The 16,347-nt window shown below is 50.9% G+C and overlaps 1 protein-coding gene across 5 annotated transcripts in view; it reads left to right on the forward strand.

Moving 5' to 3' along the window:
* Positions 1-13,350, forward strand: part of MAST1 (microtubule associated serine/threonine kinase 1) — a 98,481-nt gene extending 85,131 nt beyond the window's left edge. For 2 of the 5 annotated variants that reach the window (XM_082205375.1, XM_082205373.1), the window contains 8 exons: positions 2,806-2,969; positions 4,275-4,543; positions 6,697-6,900; positions 8,291-8,520; positions 9,117-9,239; positions 9,340-9,476; positions 9,558-9,748; positions 10,452-13,350. In XM_082205375.1, the coding sequence (XP_082061501.1) occupies positions 2,806-2,969; positions 4,275-4,543; positions 6,697-6,900; positions 8,291-8,520; positions 9,117-9,239; positions 9,340-9,476; positions 9,558-9,748; positions 10,452-11,557 (2,424 nt within the window). In that variant the 3' untranslated portion in view covers positions 11,558-13,350. The remainder of the gene's footprint in view (positions 1-2,805; positions 2,970-4,274; positions 4,544-6,696; positions 6,901-8,290; positions 8,521-9,116; positions 9,240-9,339; positions 9,477-9,557; positions 9,749-10,451) is intronic. The other 3 variants (XM_082205377.1, XM_082205374.1, XM_082205376.1) reach the window with 2 other exon arrangements.
* Positions 13,351-16,347: the final 2,997 nt, after the last annotated feature.

Genomic DNA, 16,347 nt, shown 5'->3' on the forward strand with positions numbered 1-16,347 from the left:
GACTGCATTTAATTTGAATTGTTGCTGTTGTTTAACACTGGTGCTGTGGTTATAGAGGGTGCGCTCAGAAGCCCAGAGTTTAAATCTCACCTCAGCCTCAAGGTCACAAGTGTCCCTAACCACTTCCCTCTCTGTCGCCTCTCTTTCTTTCTGCAAATAAGCGAGGATATTGTGTTGGCATGGTTGCTGTAAGGATTACTAAGATAATGTGTGTGAAATGCTATAAATACTTTTAATTGCTCTATGAAGTGCTGCTGTTGTTGTCTTCTTCATTTTTCTCCTTACCATCAGCCAAACACATTAGCAAAATGTGTTTGGGAGCACAGTGCAATGAGGAGTCGGGATTTGAATGGTATATGTTGGGGGTGGGTAGCCAATAAATGTATTGGCTGTCTTCATAGCGCATCTCTATAGGGAGGCAATACAGTAGGAGATTGTCAGCAGCAGCACAGCCCTATGCAAACTTACTCACTTAAGTGTGCAGAACTATGGTTTCCAAGTTGTGTGTTTGTTGAGCTAATGTGTGGGTGTGGGTAGGTGGCTGGGTATTTTCAGGCGAAGATTGGCAGGAAGAAGGGATGCTTGAAGTCTCCCGCATGGGCCAGATCTGCACACTCAGACCTTTCTAAGACTGTTCCCAGCACCCCTGGTATAGGATCTGAAACCAGCAGTAACCCTCACTGATGGAAAACATATACAGTGGTACCTCTGGTTACGAACTTAATTCATTCTGGAGGTTCATTCTTAACCTGAAACTGTTCTTGACCTGAGGTACCACTTTTGCTAATGGGGCCTCCCACTGCCGCACAATTTCTGTTCTCATCCTGAGGTAAAGTTCTTAACCCGATGTACAACATCTGGGTTAGCGGAGTCTGTAACCCGAGGTGTTTGTAACCTGAGGTACCACTGTACTTGAAATCACCTTGTGGGCAGTGGGGGATTTTCTGTGGAGATCTGAAAGATTTGGGGAGGTTTAAGAGCACAGCAGGGCTATGTGTTAATTCTTGGTGGCTGAGATACTTTTCAAATTTTCCCTTACAAACACCAAAGAATGTCTTAGAAGGCTCTGGGTGCTGTGATTTGTTTTTGTTGTTATATCCTCCACACAACATGCTTCTGAGTGTGTGTCCTCAGGGGAGGACGTTTAATCTAATTACGTTTTCACCTGTGGTTTTAGTACTGCATGAATGATTGATGGGTTGTTTTTGTGGATGGTTGGCTCAACTGCTTTGCAGCCATCTGTAGTGAAAAACAGTCTATAAATAAGGAAAATAAATACATATTTATTTATGTAGACAAGGATTAAATGTAAGGTATAGGTTGTGTTTAGAATAGATTTATGAAAGATTTAGAAAAATTATTGATTAGACTCTTCTCTTCATCCTGGAGAAGAGTGACTAGTGGGGTGCCACAGGGTTCTGTCTTGGGCCCGGTCTTATTCAACATCTTTATCAACGACTTGGATGATGGACTCAAGGGCATCCTGATCAAATTTGCAGATGACACCAAACTGGGAGGGGTGGCTAACACCCCAGAGGACAGGATCACACTTCAAAACGACCTTGACAGATTAGAGAACTGGGCAGAAACAAACAAGATGAATTTTAACAGGGAGAAATGTAAAGTATTGCACTTGGGCAAAAAAAATGAGAGGCACAAATACAAGATGGGTGACACCTGGCTTGAGAGCAGTACATGTGAAAAGGATCTAGGAGTCTTGGTTGACCACAAACTTGACATGAGCCAACAGTGTGACGCGGCAGCTAAAAAAGCCAATGCAATTCTGGGCTGCATCAATAGGAGTATAGCATCTAGATCAAGGGAAGTAATAGTGCCACTGTATTCTGCTCTGGTCAGACCACACCTGGAGTACTGTGTCCAGTTCTGGGCACCACAATTCAAGAAGGACACTGACAAACTGGAACGTGTCCAGAAGAGGGCAACCAAAATGGTCAAAGGCCTGGAAACGATGCCTTATGAGGAACGGCTAAGGGAGCTGGGCATGTTTAGCCTGGAGAAGAGGAGGTTAAGGGGTGATATGATAGCCATGTTCAAATATATAAAAGGATGTCACATAAAGGAGGGAGAAAGGTTGTTTTCTACTGCTCCAGAGAAGCGGACACGGAGCAATGGATCCAAACTACAAGAAAGAAGATTCCACCTAAACATTAGGAAGAACTTCCTGACAGTAAGAGCTGTTCGACAGTGGAATTTGCTGCCAAGGAGTGTGGTGGAGTCTCCTACTTTGGAGGTCTTTAAGCAGAGGCTTGACAACCATATGTCAGGAGTGCTCTGATGGTGTTTCCTGCTTGGCAGGGGGTTGGACTCGATGGCCCTTGTGGTCTCTTCCAACTCTATGATTCTATGATTCTATGATTCTATGATTATTTGTGTGAGATTGTATGGGGAAAATACGGAATAACAGATACAATCTTGCTTAAAATGTATATAGGAAGTGCAGTGTAAGTGATGGAAGTCAATCAATGAAATTTTATTATTATTTTCATATCGAGATATTTGTAGAATAAACTTGGAAGAAATTCTTCCAGCTTTTCTTCTTCTTTTCTCTTTATTTTTTTCTTTTTTCTTTTCTTTTTTTCCTGTTTGTTCCTTTTTTCGTATACATGTGCTTATTTGAAAAATATATGTATGTATTTGCAATATTTTGCTTATATTTTGTAACAATTATGTTAAATAAATTAAAAATTAAAAATAACTACATAAGCAATAAAGCTCCTCCTTATAGCACGTGGCTGTACCATTTCTCACCTTTCTGGCCTTTGCCACCTGCCCCCCTCAATACAGGTGTACAGCAGCATGGAGCACCTCTCCCAGCATGAGCAGAAGACTCCAGGCGTCACCAAGAGGGACCAGAGCAACAAACACAAAGATGAGAAGCTCAGCAAAAGGGAGAGTCTGGGCAGCTTCACCCTTCGAGAGAAAAGCTGGCGCACCAACTCCCCTGAAATGTGAGTCTCCACCCTGTGTAATAACAGCTGTGGCTTTTGTTCCTCAGCCCCCAGACCTAGAGGAGGCTGGGGGCACTTGGAAGAGGAGCTCTCACTCCAGCTCTGAGAGGCAAATGTGGGCTTCAGGGTTTCCTGGATATTCCAGGGCTCTGGTCCCAACCCCTGGTCCCTGGCAGACGCTAGCTGCTGTTAGTCTTGCACTTTTCCATATGCCCTGCGGACTTAGCAGAGAAAACTAGAAATATCAGATGAATACAGGATGCTTAGAAAATGGACGCCGTCTGTCTAACTAGTACATTAATCAGCTGTTCCTAGAATCACAGAATTGTAGCGTTAGAAGGGACTGCGAGGAACATCTAGTTCACCTCCCTGCAACGCTGGAATCTGTTGCCCTACATGAGGCTCAAACTCACAACCCTGAGATTAAATCTCATGCTCTACTGACTGAGCTTAAATGTAATGCATTTCTGAATTACCGAAATCTCAGTGTAGGTGCAATATAAGTGAGGCACGGACTAAAGTACAGGATGACATAAAGTTCAACAAACAATTGCTTTCTCCTCATTCTTTGGAGGGAAGATAATCTTTTAAAATTCTTTTTCATTCCTTACTATAGTACAGTGGTACCGCGGAGGTCGAACGGAATCCATTCCGGAAGTCCATTCGCCTTCAAAAATGTTTGGAAACCAAGGCATGGCTTCCGATTGGCTGAAGGAAGCTCCTGCAGCCAATCAGAAGCCATGGAACCAGCGTCGGACGTTCGGGTTCCAAAGAACGTTTGCAAACCAGAACACTCACTTCCGGGTTTGTGGCATTCAGGAGCCAAAGTGTTTGACTTGCAAGGTGTTCAGGATCCAAGGTACAACTGTAATGCTCTCAGTGCAAAATGTAACGCTTTAGGCATTTATTTCCCACCACCACCACTCCCGTGCTCTTAAGTTGCAGCCCTAACAATTAAAATGTCTCCTCACTTATTGCAACTGAATCCACTGAAGATTCACTTCTGAACTGGGGAACCTGCAACCTTCCAGAGACTCTTGGACTCCAACTCCCATCAGCCCCAGCCAGTGTGGCCAGTAGAAAGGGATGATGGGAGTTGTAGTCCTGAAGCATCTGCCGGGCCACAGGCTCCCCATCGCGGCTTCGGCTAAAGTAGATTACGCTCCAGTTACAGCACTAATAATAATAATAATAATAAGCTCTAAGGCCTCCTGACAAAAGTTAAGCCCTGGTTGGCATTTTGGACATAGCTTCAGGTGTTTGGGGTGGGGGGGTGAGCCATCTTGCTTGTTTTCTGTCTCTCAGGAAGCGGCTCTCAGCCTCGGAGTCGTCCTACACCGAGAGCGATTCCAGCCCCCCGCTGGGTGCACGGCGGCGCTTTTCGGCCCTGATGGACACCAGCCGTTTTGCCGTGCCCCTGGAAACCGACAGCGAGAGTCTTGGCAAGGGGCCTGCGAAGGCTCCTGCGGAAAATGGGCCCCCGGGGTCCACGCCCCAGGTCGAAGGCAAGGAGAGCAAGGAAGGGGCAGCAGCAGAGGCTGGGCAGAGTCCTGCCCCTGTAGAGACTGAGGCAGGTGAGTAATGGCCTCTGGCTGAAAGCCCTCACTCTGGCAGCTGAAGGGGAGATGCCACAGTCGGGGGCCCAATTTGCTGTTTACATGAGATGTGCCTATTACAGTCTGAACAGATTCTTGGTACGTCGCCTCCCTTTCGACATCTGTTTTGTGCAGCCAAAGTCCTCTCCCTTCCAGCCTCTGGTGAGGAGATGCAGTCTGGCTCAGGGAGACCACACATCCCTAGGGAGCAGGGAGCAGTGCACCCCAGATCCCTTAAATCACCCCTTGGCAGATCCAAGCACTCTGGTCTTGATTCTGTGGCAAATCTCAAGTGTACAGTTAGCCTCTTGGGACCTTTCCGGTAGGCATTGCACAATGCAGCGGTTGCAGAGGATCCAAACGTCTGTTCTCCCATCAATTGCCAGGAAATTGCAATTTCCCAACATTCGGGCTGCAAGGTTTTGTTGCTGGAGAAACTCGAACCTTCCTCCCACCAGCACCGCACAAATCTCCTGATAACACATCCACTGCGATAAGGAGTACACTAGGCAATGTGTATTTGGTGCAGGCCCTTCAGCCGATCGCTTGCAACCAATTCCATTCTTGCACAGCCTCCAGTAATTTCAATGGGCTTGCACAGGAAAATTTCCTGGTGGATTGTGACTTATGGGTCGGACACTCTGCCGCCCAAAATTTGCTGCGTGAGACACTTGCTTCACGGTAGGAATGGCTCTGTGGCAATGGGTGACACAACTCTCTTCCTGCCTCTGCCAGGGTCATTTTGCAACCCTTTTATTTCTTTGTTTACATGCTGGAGGTGAAGTCCCACCCCATGGTGCCATAGGAGGGAGGTGCTCCATGAAGTGCTTTTAAAACAAATGAAAAAAAAGGGGTGATTGCCCCTTTGCTGCAACCTTGCCCCTCTGCTTCTTCAATTTTTTTGTTTTCTCCCAAACTATTTGGGAAGAGGGATGCTTTTGTTTCATAATTTGGTTTTTTAGAGGTTGCACGCTCCCCTTACCCAGAGCCAATGCACATCCTCCCCTCTTTCCCCCCAAATAGATTCTGGCACTAGATTGGGGCTACTAGCAGGTGTGCAATCCTATGAATAAAATGTGGTTGCGGGCAGATTATTTAGTAAAAGCCTACCAAGCTGCACATTCCACCATCAGCTGTCTCCCTTCTTGAAGAGTGGCTGGGGAAACCCAGCCAGATGGGTGGGATATAAATAAGAAATTATTGCCGCCCTCTCTGTCCCTTAGTGCTTGGGTTGCCTACTCTGTTTCTACCCCAGGAACAGACACATCTGCTGCAAGTTCTCAAAGGCTCTAGCAAACCCCTGAGATTTCCAAAAAGAGCAAATGCAGCAGTTACTTCTATTCTAGTAATATCTGCGAAGCGGTTTGATTGGAATCTGGGCTTTCCCCACGTTTGTCAGAGCTTGTGTGGTTGCAGAAAACCCAAAATGGCGAGAGCCTTGTCAGCCCAGGTGTGTGTAGGATCAGACCGAAAGGTCCCTCTGCTACTGGCATACTGTACTAAAACAAGCCCTTATCTGACCCCTGGTGATTTTAACAAGCCCTCTGCTGGTGCTCTTGGAGGGGGTAAGGTGCCCAGGGTGGGGGGCGGGCAGAGCCATCCCTTTGCATGGCATCCAAGGTGTTTGCCATGTCTAGTAAGAAAAGGGAAAGGGCAATGATTCCTTGCAGAGTCTTGCAGCCCAAGCATCGAATTGCATGGCTTCAGCACCTTTATGCAGTCCACAGAACTGAGGGCAGGCAGCTTGGCAATTGCAATATCAGGTGTGCATCGGTAGCACTTACCATGAGGTCCTTTTCACACTATTTGTGAGAGTTTGGTGGGCACGCTGGGGCTTGGCCCTAGGCCTCCGAGCTCCGCTGGGGTGCAACCCCATCTCCTCAGCTCCACCTCAAGAAGGTCTAGGCAGGCAGAGTCACCCTGCCTGGTGCTCCGCCCGCCTTCTGCGTGATGAGGAAAGGCGAAATCTTTGGGCATGGTGCTTGTGATCCTCTCGGGTGGCTGGGGGTTTGGACAGTCCCTGCCGCGGCCCCCTCTGCTCTGTGCTCCTTGTTTGAAGGCGGGGGCCCCTGGCGTGTGGTCCTCTGATGTAGGGCTTGAGTCATCATCCCTCTCTCTCCCCTCCCCAATAGGCAATAAATCAAAAGCGGGTGAGCTACAGCCCCCAAAGGAGCTGGACCCTTCAGCCCCCAAAGCCACCAATGACTTGGTGCTGCGCCGGGCCCGCCACCAACAGCTCTCAGGGGACGCCACGGCCGAGAAGCGCAGCTCCCGCACAGGGGGCAAGGTCATCAAATCTGCCTCAGCTACTGCGCTGTCCGTCATTATCCCCACAGGTACGGGCCTCCTCCTCTCGCCCCCCTGCACATAACCAGCAGGCACAGCACTAACCCCATAGGAACGGCATCCCACTTTGAGCCTGGCACCCCACCCCCTGCTCTCAGCCCACCCCCTGCCCCCAGGGGCACTGGGCTTCTCACTACAAACCGTCCATCCTGCTTGACAGCATCTTGGCCTGTCTTTCATGCTGTATCCACCCGCCCTTGCACAGAACCGCTCCTCTTCCATCGGACCGGCCTGTCCCGGCGGGCCGCATCCTGATCAAGACCGTCCAGTCCCTGAAGACAGGACCCATCTGTGGCTGTTCCAGTAGGAATGAACACTCCCCACTCACTGCAGCCTTCATCAGCTCACAGCCCCCAACCTCTCACTTATCAACCCTGCATGCTGTACCCACCCTTTCGGCACTTCTAACATAGTTGCTGAGCTGTTTTGTGCCAATAAAAAAAAAGGTCTTCCATAAGAAAAATGGAACTCTGGGCCATGCACAAACTTATGCAAATGAAGCATATTTGCATGTATAACTTCCTCTGTTGGTTTAGATTTTGCAGCTTCTACAGTTTTGCATAGTTTGCTCTGCTTCTGTCGTTTACAAAGGGACAGAAAGTAGCTTTCAAGGCACTGAGGACCCCCTGAATGCTGGGAATCTTATTCAGTTACGCCGCTTAAGATTTAAGCAAGCATTGCCCACACATTGTCAATTGCGCCATGAGGGCTGGAAACTTGCTTTTAATTCAAATGCAAAGGGAGGTTCTTGGGAAGCTGAACATTGTGCCCAAAGCCCGCAGCCTTCTGCAGCTTGAAATTGCACCATGCAGGCCTTTGTCTGTGACAGGGGTCTATGGCTGTATGCTTAAACTGGGGGTGGGGAGCCCTTTCTGATGCTGCTGGGTTCCAACTCCCACCAATCCTAGCCAGCATGGCCAATGGTAAGGGATGATGGGAAGTGGTAGCCCAACAGCACCTGGAGGGCCACAGAGAATAGGGAAAGGCACCACTTATTTTCCCTTTCCTGCTAGTAGGGCACACACCAGGCTTCATTTGCCTTTGGGACCTGCGGGAGCACTTTGCCCTAGCCTGCTCGACTCCCACCTACCCCGACGTACCATTTCCCAAGCTCAAAACTGCCCTTGGAAGTGTTGCAGCTTCTGTACTTTTCCCTCGCTGCCAACAGGTCTTGGGAAACGACTGGAAGGAACAGGCGACTGGCCTTAGGCTGTGTGCAGAGACCAGAAAGTACAAGTTTGCAGGACCTAGAGCAGGGGAGGCAGGGGGCCAGGGCTCCTGTTCTGGGAGGCAAGAGGTGCTCTTGTGTTCTTGCCCCATGGAATGGCGGGGGGCTTCTTGCTTCCCCTTTAGTTTTTCTCTCCCTCTCCCTCCTCGCAGTGGAACAGCACAGCAGCTCACCTTTGGCCAGCCCCATGTCCCCCCGGTCACTCTCCTCCAACCCGTCATCCCGCGATTCCTCTCCGTCCCGCGACTACTCGCCCGCCGTCACCATCCTGCGCTCGCCCATCACGATCCAGCGCTCGGGGAAGAAGTACGGCTTCACACTTCGTGCCATCCGGGTTTACATGGGGGACAGCGATGTCTACAGCGTGCACCACATTGTCTGGGTAAGCATGCATGCCAATCCGGAGGGCACTTTGGGCAGGCGTAAGATTAACACTTGGGACGCGGGTGGCGCTGTGGGTTAAACCACAGAGCCTAGGACTTGCCGATCAGAAGGTTGGCAGTTCGAATCCTCATGACAGGGTGAGCTCCCGTTGCTCGGTCCCTGCTCCTGCCAACCTAGCAGTTCGAAAGCACTTCAAAGTGCAAGTAGATAAATAGGTACCGCTCCGGCGGAAGGTAAACGGCGTTTCCATGCACTGCTCTGGTTCGCCAGAAGCAGCTTAGTCATGCTGGCCACATGACCAGGAAGCTGTACACCGGCTCCCTCGGCCAATAAAGCGAGATGAGCGCCGCAACCCCAGAGTCGTCCGCAACTGGACCTAATGGTCAGGGGTCCCTTTACCTTTTACCTTTAAGATTAACACTGCACCAAGGGGAAGGAAGAGCCCCTTATCTGCCTTGTCTGCCTCACGCTAAGAGAGCCCAAAGGGGCAAACGCTTTAGGCAACAGCCCTTGCAAGGCCAAAGCCGGGTGTGCTGTGGGCAGAAGGGGACAGCAGAGCCATGAGAGCATCTCTCTCGTCTTCTCCCCTGGCAGCACGTGGAAGAAGGTGGTCCAGCTCATGAGGCAGGCCTATGTGCCGGAGACCTGATCACCCACGTCAACGGGGAGCCAGTGCACGGGCTGGTGCACACGGAAGTGGTGGAGCTCATCCTGAAGGTAAGCACAGAGCGGCCGTGGCCTCCGAGGGCACCTGGGCAAAGTGCTGCGTCTGCTTGCTGTGCCAACAGCCAGCTCTCTCCCCTCTCTTTCGCCACAGAGCGGGAACAAAGTGATGGTGACCACCACGCCCTTTGAGAACACCTCCATCCGGATTGGGCCAGCCCGCAAGAGCAGCTACAAATCCAAGATGGCTCGGAGGAACAAGAGGAGCACCAGCAAGGAAGGGCAGGACAGGTGATGTGCAATAACCGGGCGGGGGGTGGAGAGGAAGGGGCTGGCTCCCCTCTCGGCTAACGGCTCCCCTTCCTTCCGTAGCAGCAAGAAGCGCAGCTCCCTCTTCCGCAAGATCACCAAGCAGTCCAACCTGCTGCACACCAGCCGGAGCCTCTCGTCGCTGAACCGCTCGCTGTCCTCCAGCGACAGCTTGCCGGGCTCTCCCACCCACGGCCTGGGCGCGCGCTCGCCCACCCAGAGCCTGCGCTCTACCCCTGACTCTGCCTACCTAGGTAGGAAGCACAAGGGGGCTGGGCTGCAGCGGGCGGGTGGGGAGAGGGTTAGGGAGGTGGGGGACATTTGTTCCCAAAGATGTTCTTTTTGTTTTGTTTTGTGTTTTGTTGGTTTTCACATATTACATTACAATACAGATGTACCAAAGCCAACACCATTTCCTCCCCATTCCCCGATACATTTGCATTTCTATTTCCTCAATCCATCATATTATTCTTTTCCCCTTCCTCCCACTTCCCTCCGCCCCCACTCGATTTCCTCCACATTATACAATTTACAATAATCTTTGCATTCTACATTATTCTCAAATCATCTTATCTTTCCTTACTAATTTTTCTTCCATCCAGTACTTCACATTTTAATCTAGGCATATTAGCGTATCTTTTTTTGAGCAATATTTTGCCATCTATTCATCAAAACATTTCCACTCCTTTTTAAATTTTTGATTTGACTGATTTCTTATTATAGCAGTTAATTTTGCCAAGATTAAATATTCATTTAGTTTACAAATCCATTCCTCCCCCAAAGATGTTCTTAATGGGGTGGCAGTGGGGGGGGGGGCAGAATTGCATGTTGTGAGCTCTTGCTGCCTCTCACCCCGGAGGGAGTTGAGATTGGCTTGGAGCGTACCTGGTGCCCAGCAAGGGCTGCTGGTCTCCTGCCTCTCAGCCTGCCCCCTTCCCCTTTGCCCCCCCCCCACAGGTGCCTCTTCACAGAGCAGCTCCCCAGCCTCCAGCACCCCCAACTCGCCGGCTTCCTCATCCCACCACATGCGCCCCAGCACCCTGCACGGCCTGTCTCCCAAGCTGCACCGCCAGTACCGCTCCGCGCGCTGCAAGTCGGCCGGCAACATCCCCCTCTCGCCCCTGGCTCACACGCCTTCGCCCACGCAGTCCTCGCCGCCCCCGCTACCTGGCCACACGGTGGGCAGCTCCAACACCACGCAGAGCTTCCCGGCCAAGCTCCACTCCTCGCCACCCGTGGTGAGGCCGCGCCCCAAGAGCGCAGAGCCCCCTCGCTCGCCTCTACTGAAGCGGGTGCAGTCGGCGGAGAAGCTGGGCTCCCCGCTCAGCTCCGAGAAGAAAGTGGTGGTGAGGAAACACAGCCTGGAGGTGGTTCACTCTGAATACCGCAAGGACTTCTATGGGGAGCCTGGCCTCCACAGCCTGGCGGAGTCCGACGGAGAGAGCCCCAGTGAATCAGGGGCTCCAAAGCCGCTTGCCACCCGGCGCCTGGGCCGCCAGGAATCCCCACTTAGCTTTGGGGCAGGAGATGGAGAGGCCAGCGCCCTGGAAGCCAGCATCAAGGCCAGGCTCCCGGAAGCTCTGCTGGGGGACTGCAGGAGAAGCCAAGCTGTGCAGACCGAAGAGGCGTTTGCAGGAGCCAACCGTGCCCTGGCCAAAGCCCTGAGCCCCGTGCAAGAGCACGAGCAAGGCAGGAAAGGGAGCGTGGAGGTGGAAGTCGCCCCGCGGGGGCCTGTCCCCATTGTGTTGGAACCCAAGGAGATCCAAGAGCCTGGCCCTCCTGGGAAAGCTGCCCTGGAGCATGGCCAGGACAAGGCTGGCTCACCCAAGGAGAAGTGGATCTTGGAGGTCGTGGAGGAGCACACCACCCTGGGGACCTGCGCCAAGACCCCCAGTTGCCTCTGCCCAGAGGGGACCAAGAACGGGCTGAAGCGGAGCTCAGCGGAGGCAAAGGGGAAGCGGGGGAAGGAAGAGGGGTCTGCTCTGGGATCCGGGAACAAGTGTGCCGGAGACACCCCACGGCCTTCACCGCCCGCACTGGAGAAAAAGGGGGCGGCACGCTGACCCAGAGGACTGCCTTTCTCACTGTACTGACCCCCAGACCACGCTCCTTAGGACACCTCCTTCATCTTTGCCTTGCAGCCGTGGCAGCAGTGGGGCTGGTTAGGGCACCCACATCGAAGCTGGAGGGGGCTGACCTGTAAGTTCCCTGTAAATACAAAGGGCAGAGGCAATAAAGCCGTCCCCCGCCCCCCGGCCACCCTCCTGCAAATGGCATGCCTGGTGTTAGGCCTTGTAAAGTACCTATACATAACTCTCTCTATATATATTATATTATATTATTTATATAAATATACATATATATATATATATGAGCAAGACTACTCTATACATGAAAAGGTTAATACTGTGATCACTCCCTTCCCCAAAGCTACTCCCAAGGCCCTGTGTTTCAAGCTACTCCTTGAAGTCTGTAGGGTAACAGGGGGAATGAATGGATGTGCAAGGAAAAGACATCAGAACATGTGCAGACCAAGTAAGTTGGGGCGCAGAAGATTTTACAAACCCACAAAGTGCAGAAGCCCAATTATAATTCTTGTTGCGTCTGGGTCCTTGCATGCAGAGGGGGTGTCCAACGTCATGCGAGTTCGTCATTGATTGATTGAGAGAAGCTGGTCCAGGCTGGCACCATGGCAGCAGTCAGCAAGTGAGTTCCCATCCCTCAACAGCCAAAGTCCCCACCCCCACTTTCAATTTGCCCGTAGCACATGTCCAAAGCAAGTTCATCTTTCCTGACTTCCTTAGGTGAGGCAGGGAGATGCAGAAACCCTGAATTTATTGTTTTGCAGTTCTAATACTTAGCTAAATCATCTCGCCAAAGTGAGCACTTTAAACATCAAATTGAACTCCCTGGCAAAGCAAATTGCACATTGGTCAGTTCTTAGTATTGTACGTCTGTTTGAAACTAAACAAAAGTTTGGATTTGAATGTGCCTGGATAGAGAAAAAGGCAGATTGGCCACACCTCTAGAAAAAGCAGAGGTGCTTGAACTATAAAGGTCCCCTCAGGTGGCAAATTTGACGCACTATGAAAAGTGGGAGATCAGAATATCTGGCCTAGAGGTCACGACTGATTGGCAAATATCCCTGTACCAGCCCTGTTTAAATGGGGCTTATGCTGGTGAACTCACTTCTTGACTTAAGTAGTGGAAGAGGTGAGCCATTTGGATTTTCAACCTTAGGAACGAAAGTATCTTGCAAAGGCAAAGCCAGACAGACTAGTGATTCTTGAGAGAAAGAGCCATTGAGAGCCCACGTCTTTTCAAACTTGGTTTAATGAGCCCATCAAAATAAGTGGTTTTTCAGACAGTGATTTTGGAGACAACTGAAAACCATTAAAGGTGGTTGGTTGCTTGGTGAATAGGCATGTTATAGTGCAGTCTGAGCTCATGGTGGATCCCAACCTGGAAATGCGTGTTGAGTCCATTTTGGAGAAGGGAGGAAAGAGTTTTCCACAATATTATTAATACCTTTCTGCCCCTATTCTTACATGAGGTGCCCAATGGGTGCTCACATAGCATAACCTCTGACCTGCTGTACAAAATGGCATCTCCTGCCAATGTACTAAATGCATGCCCCTTAATGTAGAACTACCACAGCAGTCCTTGGCCCACTGGGCTGTTGCATGTCAGTGGCAAGAGCTGGCACCAGGAGGGTGGAACCATTTGGCATGTACACTAGGAAGGCAATGATGGTGCTGGAAAACGAGGATGGGCACTGCCGTTGTTGCACATCGCAGTTGTGTCAGCAGCTCCTGCAGCTGCCAATTTGGTTGAAGTTGGTCGGGAATACATTTTCCTGCAGCCACGAATTGGGCAAAATGCCTGCAGCCAACCATGCTGCCCCATCATCCAGCTGTTGTGTCATCTGTGTTTGTGGGCAATGAAGTCATCTTGCATGATGGTTCTGTAAGTTGGCAGTGTCTTGTTTCGCTGTAGAACTGTAACCTCAGAGCATGTCTGCAGCTTCTGCCCAGAGGCACAATGCCGCCAGGCCTCCAAAGGCTCAGACCCTGAAATACAGGGTACAGCTTGGCATAAGAGGGAGTGGAGCCTGCCAGGGCAGGGGCGGGGCCTAGTGATGCCTGGTGGATCAGGGGTGAAATCTGATTTCAGAAGAAATGGGCAAAAATTCTCAACCGAACTTCTCACCACCCACTCATGGCTTTAAACTCCTTCCAGTGCTCAGTCCGCTTCACAATCCTTACCTTGTTCTTGAGAACATGGGAGGAGGATGGAGCCCAGTGGAGGAATGGCAGGTGCATCCACTTAAACCTTGGAGATTGTAGCCTTGTAAATGTGACAGCAGTTTCCTGACTGAAAATCCTAAACTCTCATTAAACCTACAGCGCCCAAGGTTATTTAGTGGTAAGTTAAATCAACACTAAGGGACGTGGTGGCGCTGTGGTCTAAACCACTGAGCCTCTTGGACTCGCCGATCGGAAGGTTGCCGGTTCAAATCCCCATGACGAGGTGAGCTCCCAACCTAGCAGTTTGAAAGCACACCAGTTCAAGTAGATAAATAGGTACCACTGTGGCAGGAAGGTAAATGGCGTTTCTGTGCGCTCTGGCTTCATGGTGTTCCGTTGCGCCAGAAGTGGTTTAGTCATGCTGGCTGTGGACAAACACTGGCTCCCTCGGCCTGAAGCGAGATGAGCGCCACAACCCCATAGTCATCCTTTGACTGGACTTAACCATCCAGGGGTCCTTTGCCTTTTACCATTTACTGTTTACCAACACTAAGTGGTTAGGTCCTGGATGCACCATATAAGAAAAATAGCCTTCTCTTCCCTCTTTGCATCTGCCCCCTCACTCTGAGGCTTTATTCTTTGGCCTGTAAATCTTAAGAAGGAAGCAAAAACCCTGCAACTTTGGGTCATGGTCAGAGAGTTGGCAGCCCTGCTGCAAACGGCAACATCAAACCCTAATCACTAGGGTTCTTCCATATGTATTATTGACCATTCTTCCGCCTGGTTCAGCTCCCAGTCTGTCTCCAGCCGCCTTCCTCACTCACTGGTGCTCTCCCATTCCAGTTACCTCTGAAGTGAGAGATACCCTCTATGCAATGCGAGCTGATGGCAGAAATCTTTTTTTACTTTTGCCCGCCCTCTCAAATTTCCCTCTTGTTACCCTGCAGCAGCCATTAACTCATCTTTCCTCAGCTATCCTGATGGTGAAAAAAAACCACTTGTTTTCCTGAAGAGAGCTGGATCCCTGGGCATCAGATATTCCACTGGAAATAATAATAGCAATGAAGTGGGGTTTTAGGGGAAAGCCGGGTTCACTTCTGTTGAGACTTTACAACCCATGTAGTATTTCTGTTGTCTGACCAAACCAAATTTAGCCTGTTGGGCTTGATCAATCTTCCTTGCCTGGGGCAACAAAAAACGGGATTGGGAAGCATGTGGGAAGCCAGAATATGTGGCAAGTGGACTGTGTTTGACCTGGTGGGTCACAAGCTGTGTGAGCCTGGCCAATATGCATTCTATGTCCCCCAAACCATATGAGACCTAGTGCTAGTCATAGCGATTGCTCCAGGTGAGTCTGCAAGATACAATGCATGTGCTGAGGAACCTACAGCTGTGGGGATAGGGATAAGTCCTAGACTGGGAGGAGAGCAAGTGGGGAAATGCTTTATCTGGATGAGTAATTTTCTTCACCAGTCCAGAGCTGCTGGACCCACAAGGAAGGAAGGCACTCGGAGAGCAGAACTCCAGGGAAGTAGGAGCTCCTGCCAGTCTGTCCACCTTGCAGGAAGGGTGTGTCGATGGCTGTTGCGCCCTCCAAGCTCTGACATGCATGAACGACTACTGAAGCACCCCCTGCTATGTTGGCATCTATCTGTAATGTGGATAAAGGCATATAGCCCACCTCCCTCACAAGGAGATAAGAAGCTGACAGCCACACAGTGTCTGCCCGCAGTGTGTGTCTTCTGGGCCATTATAACTTGTTTCCAGGCTTATTAAGGCAGGCACACTGTGTCATGTTAAATAAACCAACCTGTACAGCAAATCTGGCCTTTAGCTTCTCTCTTATTGCTGCCTGTTTGGGACGGAGGGAAGGGGACCAGAGAGCTCCCACCTTCTTATTCCCTGAGCTCCAAGGAAAGGAAGCCGGACCCAGAAGAGACTGGGGCAGAAGAGCTGGATCTGGGGTTGGGGTGGTTTCCTCATCCACTGTTGAGGGTGTGGGGTTCGGTTCAAAGAACGAGCGGCCCCAGCCGGGCCCAGGGCTCAGGGTTTCCCTCCCTCCCACGTGATGCCCGAGTCACTCGGGTCTTTGGAGCTTATTTTCCCTGTTCTGCCCTCAGGTCTCCTCCCTCCTGCATGGATCTGGCTTCCCTCCAGCAGCCTGCAACCCCAGTGCTTACATAACAGCCAGGGCATTGTGCCAGGAGGTTAGTATTACAAACAAGGTGCCTCCTGTACACGTGAGGCTCGTCTCACACAGCCCTGTGCCAGGACGAGGAAACCAGGGCAGGGCCACAAGCGCATTGGCAAAGGTGCCACCCACTGCTAGTTTTCCTTCTGTAGGGCTGTGGGGCTGCCCTTTCTGCATAGCTGACGAGTTGACTCACTGAGCAACCCTGAATTGCCTGGAATAGGAAATCCGGGCCTCTGACTCAAGGGCTGGCCTCTTGTGGCCAGTCTCTGACTCCACTTGGGGTTCTCTAATTATCTGGATCCTTTTCCTCCACCCCTCTTAGGACGGTTTAGAACGAATGGTCGGATCTTTTCCCCATCCTGACCTGGGTGCCGTAACACTCTGCTGCACTTGGTTAATCAGCACATCTGCC

This window comes from Podarcis vaucheri (assembly GCF_965113315.1).
Source record: "Podarcis vaucheri genome assembly, chromosome: 17".
Classification (NCBI taxonomy): domain Eukaryota; kingdom Metazoa; phylum Chordata; class Lepidosauria; order Squamata; family Lacertidae; genus Podarcis; species Podarcis vaucheri.